The 7,224-nt window shown below is 42.9% G+C and overlaps 1 protein-coding gene across 1 annotated transcript in view; it reads left to right on the forward strand.

The window, feature by feature from the left end:
• PXYLP1 (2-phosphoxylose phosphatase 1) overlaps positions 1-7,224 on the forward strand; it is a 60,770-nt gene that overhangs the window by 33,088 nt on the left and 20,458 nt on the right. The window contains exons 2-3 of the mRNA XM_007947523.1: positions 753-911; positions 2,028-2,154. Coding sequence (XP_007945714.1) covers positions 753-911; positions 2,028-2,154 — 286 coding nt within the window. The remainder of the gene's footprint in view (positions 1-752; positions 912-2,027; positions 2,155-7,224) is intronic.

Raw genomic sequence — 7,224 nt, forward strand, 5'->3', positions numbered from 1 at the left:
TATTCTACCAGTGTTGCATAGATAATTATAGATAAGTATCGATGAGACCACTGCTCATCTGTCAGTTTGTCCTCCTGTAGTGGCTCGTGTGTTGCTGTGATGCTGGAAGCTATGCCACTGGTGTTTCAAATACCAGCAGGGTCACCCATGGTGGACAGGTTTCAGTGGAGCTTCTAAACAAAGACAACTAGGAAGAAGGACGGGGTCATCTACTTCTGGAAAAATTGGCCACTGCAAACCTAATGATGAGCAGGGAAACAGCAAAGATTTTCAGGATGACGCAGGATCAGGCAGTGTTTCATTCTGTTGTACGTAGGCTTGGTTGCTATGAGTCAGAGCCAACTCAATGGGACTTAACAACGTTGATGAGAAGAGGGTAATGACATAAAGAGGCAAGACTCAATAGGGCTCAAGAAACAGATTATGAGTAAAACCAAACTCAGTGCCACTAAGTGGATTCTGGCTCACGGTGGCCCCAAGTTACAGGGTAGGAATGGGCTCAGTAGGGTTTTCTTGGCTCTAATCTTTACAGAAGCAGATCATTAGGCCTCTCTTCTGTGATACTCCTGGGTAGGTTCAAACCACCAGCCTTTAGGTTAGTAATTAAACTGCTTGCACCACCTAGGAACCCTCCTACACTAAAGCCTATCATAATTCTGAAGGAGAGAATAGTTATTCAAAATGAAATGCAGCCCTGCTTTTGGCCCCGCCAGGGACCTCGTGTGTCATGATGCACCCTGCTTCCCTCACAGTCCACCTGATCCCAGTGTCAGCAGCTAAGAATGGAGCGAGTAGCAAGAGTCGAAAGAGAATCATGCCCGACCCAGTGACAGAGCCCCCCGTGATGGACCCCGTTTACGAAGCTCTTTTGTACTGCAACATTCCAAGTGTGGCTGAGCGCAGCATGGAAGGTAGGCCATGTCTCCTGACTCTGTACTTCGAAGCCCGGGACTTTGGTACTGGGATGGACACCCCTCAACAGGCTAGTTCTTTTCAAGCAGCATAGCACAGTGATAAGGAGCCAGACAGCCTGGATTCAAATCCTGTGGTTGTCCCTAGGCTGTGCCCTTGAATGAGTGCTTGTCCTCAGCTTCCTCATCCATGAAATGGGGGTAACTAGTAGTACCTATCAACAGGACTGCTGGGAGAAATAAGTCAATACTTAGAACAGTGCATTGTCCATAATAACCAGTTGTTGTTGAGTCAACCTTGTATGTTAGCAGAACTGTGCTCCATAGAGTTTTCAATGCTGCGACCTTTCAGAAGTAGATTGCTAGGTATGTCTTCTGAGGTTCCTCGGAATGAGTTCAAACCACCAACTTTTCGGTTAGAAGCTGAGCACTTAACTGTTTCACTACCCAGAGCTTCCAGTTTATATGCCTTCCACAAATGTTTACACTATCATGATTTTCAGTGAGATACCAGCTAGATGGAATGGTAGCCTTGGTAAGGCTTTAGGGCATCCTCCTTGGCTGTCTGCTCTCTCAGGGCTGAGGACATGTACAGGATACCCTGCTGGTGTCTTACAGGAAAGGTATGGAAAAATAGGATTTCTGTACAGAGCTTTGTTTTTTCAGAAGTGTATCAAAGATATGTTGAATATTTATGTTGGATATTTATATGCCTTGTTGCATAAAAGATTTAAAGGCAAAATCATCATCTCCAGTATTCCTGTGGGCCTCCCCCAAAGCTGTGTATGTTAGTGGACCACATAGTAATCATGCCTTCATTTGCCTGCCTCCAGCCCCCAGCATGCTCCTCCCTTATTGTTGGGGAGGGGAGAGTTTGAACATAATTAGCCATCCCATGCTCCTCTGCTCTGCCTCATGAGGCTATTTATTGTCCTTCATCCAGCACAGGCCGAGGTCCCATAGCCTCTCCAGAGTTCCCTTGTTCCCTTGGAGGTCTCCTTTGCCTCTGCTGAATCCCAGAGTGGCCATGACCTCTACAGCCCTATGTTCTCTGCAGCCAAAAGGGTTGGCATTCCTGAGTGATGGTTGAACCTTGTGCTTCCTTTCTTCTTGCAGGTCACGCCCCGCATCATTTTAAACTGGTCTCAGTGCACGTGTTCATCCGCCATGGGGACAGGTACCCACTGTATGCCATTCCCAAAACGAAGCGGCCAGAGATTGACTGCACTCTGGTGGCTAACAGGTAAATTGCACTTTTTCTGAAAGTCATTTTTAAGAGATTCCTATCTCCTCTACTCATCAGAATGATGACAGCATCATTACAGGGCAAGAGGAGCGACCTGAGTTTGTGGAGCTCTTACTGTATGCCAGATGGCTGATCTGCAGGACTGTCTATTATGTGAATGCCATTTTACAGTTGAGAAGACTGAGGCCCATAGCAGTGAAGGCACCTGTTTAAGGGCCACATAACAGAGAAGCTAGGATTTGACCCAGTTCAATCTGAGGCCTTCTCAGCTATTTTTCAGGTTCAGAAACAGCTGGAACATGGAACAGTAAGCACTGGATTAGGCTCCTTCAGATCCTAGCTCAGCTCATCCATTTAGGGCAATAGGCAAGGACCTTACCTTGCTGAGCTTCAGCCTCCTGTCTCTCAAATGGGGATGGTGATGCTTATCCTTCAGGGCTGGGCAAGAAGTAGGTGAGATGATAGAGGGGAGTGCATTATCAATTGCAAAGCCAAATAAATGTAAGCTATTACTCTAACCTTTTAATTTTTCACAGGAGTGGAGACAGGCAGTTCTTGGTTGAGAGCTCTTAGGATGAAAAATAATTGAACAGAGAGTGGAAATTGTGTGTATGGAAATTGCATGGCACTAAAATTAGAGTCACAGTTGGCAATAAAATGATAGGCTAGATCTCAGCAACTCCATCTGGGGGCACATAACATCCCTAGCGGAGCTTCCTAAATGAGGTCAGGAGACGGAGAAGCACTCAGTAGGAAAGACGTTATTTTGATGGAATGCTTTTGAGGTGCCAGCCTCTTCTTGCAGCAGGGTGAGCCTGGCAGAGGTATGGCTGACTTCATGGCAGCCAGGGCTGGTTTTACTAGTGGACTGTAACATGACCCTCGGAATTTAGATTAACTCCTTACAGTTAAAGCCTTCTCATTGTCCATTGTGGGGAAGATCAAATGAACCATGTTATATAAAAAAATTGTGAAACAACCACTCATAAATGGATCAGTGCAGGAAATCCTGGATAGAGTGAGAGAACAATGTGGAACAAAACTCAAAATCATTAAAAAAAGGCCAGGTCTGATAGAGTCTGGTGAGACCCCCAAGACTATGGCCCCTAGTTACCCTTCAGGTCTGGAACTGAACTCACTCCTGTGACTTCCAGCCAAATAATAGACAGGCATATGGGGTGAACATCAGGTAGATATACTCCTTAGAACAGTCAATCATGGGAGAACAGAAGGGCAGTATTTGCACAGGGAGATAGCTCAGGGGGCAGGAATGCATAGAAAAGAAGGACACAGGGAAGAGGTAACTACAGGTGGGGAGTGGGAAGAGAGCTGTTACATTGTGGGGAATTGCAATCATTGTCATGAGACAAAATATATATAAACTGCTGTATGGAAAATGAATTTGCTCTGTAAACTTTCACCCAAATCACAATAAATTTTTTTTTACAGAATTGTGAAACATTGCCTGCTTATAGGCCTTTATATCCATTTACTGCTGGAAGTCGGGATGCTTCTAGGCTGGGTCTCCTTTCTTATAGTCAGCAAACATGAGTGTTGTTGTTAGGTGCCATAAAGTCATCTCCGACTTATAGCGACCCTGTGCACAACAGAACGAAACACTGCCCCATCCTGTGCCAGCCTCATGATGCTTGCTATATACCTGAACCCATATACCTGAACCCATCGTTGCAGCCACTGTGTCAATTCATCATGTTGAGGGCCTTCTTCGTTGACCCTCCACTTTACCAAGCATGACATCCTTCTCCAGGGAATGGTTCCTTCTGACAACATGACCAAAGTAGGTGAGACGAAGTAAGTCTGGCCATTCTCGCTTCCGAGGAGCATTCTGGCTGCACTTCTTCCAGGACAGATTTATTAGTCCTTTTAGCAGACCATGGTACTTTTAGCATAGTTCTCCAGCACCACAACTCAAAAGCATCAACTCTTCTTCAGCCTTCCTTATTCATTGTCCAGCTCTCACATGCATATGAGACAATTGAAAATACCATGTTTTGGATTAGGTGCACCTTAGTCTTCAAGGAGATATCTTTGCTTCCTCATCACTTGAAAGAGGTCTTTTGCAGCAGATTTGCCCAATGCAATACATTGTCTGATGTCTTGACTGCTGCTTCCATTAGTGTTGATTGTACAACCAAGTAATATGAAGTCCTTGACAACTTCAATCTTTTCTCCATTTATTGTGAAGCTGTTTATTGGACCAGTTGTGAGGATTTTTGTTTTCTTTATATTGAGGTGTAACCCATACTGCAGACTGTAGTCTTTAATCTTCATCACTAAGTGTTTCAAGTCATCCTCACTTTCAGCAAGCAGAGTTGTGTCATCTGTGCATCACGGGTTGTTAATGAGTCTTCCTCCAATCCTGATGCCACATTCTTCTTCATATAATCTAGCTTCTTGAATTATTTGCTCAGCATACAAACATACAAATTGAATAAGTATGGTGAAAGGATACAATCTTGATGCACTCCCTTCTTGATTTTGAACCATGCAATATTCCCTTGTTCGGTTTGAATGACAGCCTCCTGATCTATGTACAGGTTCCTCATGAATACCATCAAGTGTTCTGGAATTCCCATTCTTCTCAATGTATCCATAAGTTGTTATGATCCACACAATCGAATGCTTTTGTGTAGATAATAAAACATAAGTAAACATCTTTCTGGTATTCTTTGCTTTCAGCTAAGATCCATCTGACATCAGCAATGATATCCCTCATTCCATGTCCTCTTCTGAATCCAGCTTGCATTTCTGGAAGCTATATTATACTGCTGTAATTGTTTTTGAATTATCTTCAGTAAGATTTTACTTGCATGTGATATTAATGATAGTGTTCAATAATTTCCACATTCTGTGGGATCACCTGTCTTGGGAATGGATACAAATATGGATCTCTTCCAGTCAATTGGTCAGTAGCTGTCTTCCAAATCTCTTGGCATAGCCGAGTGAGTGCCTCCAGTGGGGCATCTGTTTACTGAAACATCTCAGTGGGTGTTCCATCAATTCCTTGTTCTTCGCCACTTCCTCCAGTGCAGCTTCCACTTCTTCCTTCAAAACCGTTGGTTCTTGATCATGTGCCACCTCCTGAAATAGATGAACATTGACCAATTCTTTTTGGTACAGTGACTCTGTGTATTCCTTCCATCTTCTTTTGATGTTTCCTGCATTGGTCAATATTTTGCCCATAGAATCTTTCAATATTGCAACTCGAAGCTTAAATTTTTCCCTCAGTTCTTTCAGCTTGAGAAATGCCAAGCATGTTCTTCCCTTTTGGTTTTCTAACTCTAGGTCTTTGCACATTTCATTATAGTAACTGGCTTTGTCTTCTCGAGCTGCTCTTTGAAATCTTCTGTTCAGCTCTTTTATCTTGTAATTTCTTCCAGTTGCTTTAGCTACTGTCCGCTCAAGAGCAAGTTTCAGAGTCTCTTCTGACATCCATTTTCGTCTCTCCTTCCTTTCTTGTCTTTTTAATGACCTTTTGCTTTCTTCATAGATGGTGTTCTTGATGTCATTACACAATTCCTCTGGTTTTCAGTCATTGATGTTCAGTGCATCAAATCTATTCTTCAAATGGTCTCTAAATTCAAGAGGTGTATTATCAAGGTTATATTTGGGCTGTCGTGGACTTGTTTTAATTGTCTTCAACTTCAACTTCAACTTGAACGTGCATAAGAGCAGTTGATGGTGTGTTCCACAATCAGCTCCTGGCCTTGTTTTGGCTGAAGATATTGAGCTTCTCTATTGCCTCTTGCCACAGATGTAGTCAGTCTGATTCCTGTGTATTCCATCTGGTGAAGTCCATGTGTATAGCTGTCATTTATGTGGTCCAAAAAAGGTATTTATAATGAATAAGTCATTGGTCTTGCAAAATTCTATCATGCGAGCTCCAGCATTATTTCTGTCACGAAGGCCATGTTTTCCAACTATCGGTAACTCTTCTTTGTTTCCAACTTTTGCATTCTAGTCATCAGTTATAAGCAACACATCTTTGTTGCATGTTCAATCAATTTCAGACTGTAGAAGTTGGTAAAATCTTCAATTTCTTCATCTTTGACTTTGGTGGCTAGTGCATAGATTTGAATAATAGTACTATTAACTGGTTTTCCTTATAGGCATATGGATATCATCCTATTACTGACAGTGTTGTACTTCAGGACAGATCTTAAAACAGTCTTTGTGATGATGAATGCCACGCCATTCCTTATCAATTTGTCATTCCTGGCATAGTAGATCATATGGTTGTCTTGATTCAAAATGGCCAAAACCAGTCCATTTCAGCTCACTGATTCCTAGGATGTTGTTATGTGTTCACTTTCATTTCTGACAACCTCCAATTTTCTTTGATTCATACTTTGTACATTCTGTGTTCCAATTATTAATGGATGTTTACATCTGTTTCTACCCATTTTGAGTCATGGCACATCAGCCAATGGAGGTCCCAAAAGCTTTACTCTATCTATATTGTTAAGGTTGTCTCTACTCTGAGGAGTCAGCTCTTCCCCAATTAAATTTTGAGTGCCTTTCAACCTGATGGGCTTATCTTCTACCATTATATCAGATAGTGTTTCAGGACTGTTTGTTAAGTTTTGCAGTAATATATCCAACAGTGTTTCACTGCTATTCATAAGGTTTTCGCTGGCCAATTGTTTGAGAAGTCGATGGCCTCTTCCTTCTCCTGAGTCTGTCTTAGGCCCAGCAGCTCCGCTGAAACCTGTGCACCATGTGTAACCTTGCTGGCATTTTGCAATACCAGTGGCATAGCCTCCAGTCCCATAGCAACATGTAAGCCACAGGACAACAAACTGACAGACAAGTTCATCTCCCTTAGTTGTTCCTAACCCCTCTGCACGTGCCTACTTTGGGCCCCGGCCTTAAAATAGAGCCGCCACCAAGCAAAAAAGCAGCCCCCATACCCCAGACCCACTTACCTCGGCCCGGCCCTAAAAAAAAAACATCGGTGTATACCATGAAAAAATACATAACAAAATGACAGCAACAAATTCAAACTTATCAATAATCACCCTGAATGTTAATGGATTAAATGCACCA

This window comes from Orycteropus afer, unplaced genomic scaffold (assembly GCF_000298275.1).
Source record: "Orycteropus afer afer isolate SDZICR_OR568_19922 unplaced genomic scaffold, OryAfe1.0 scaffold00188, whole genome shotgun sequence".
Taxonomy (NCBI): domain Eukaryota; kingdom Metazoa; phylum Chordata; class Mammalia; order Tubulidentata; family Orycteropodidae; genus Orycteropus; species Orycteropus afer.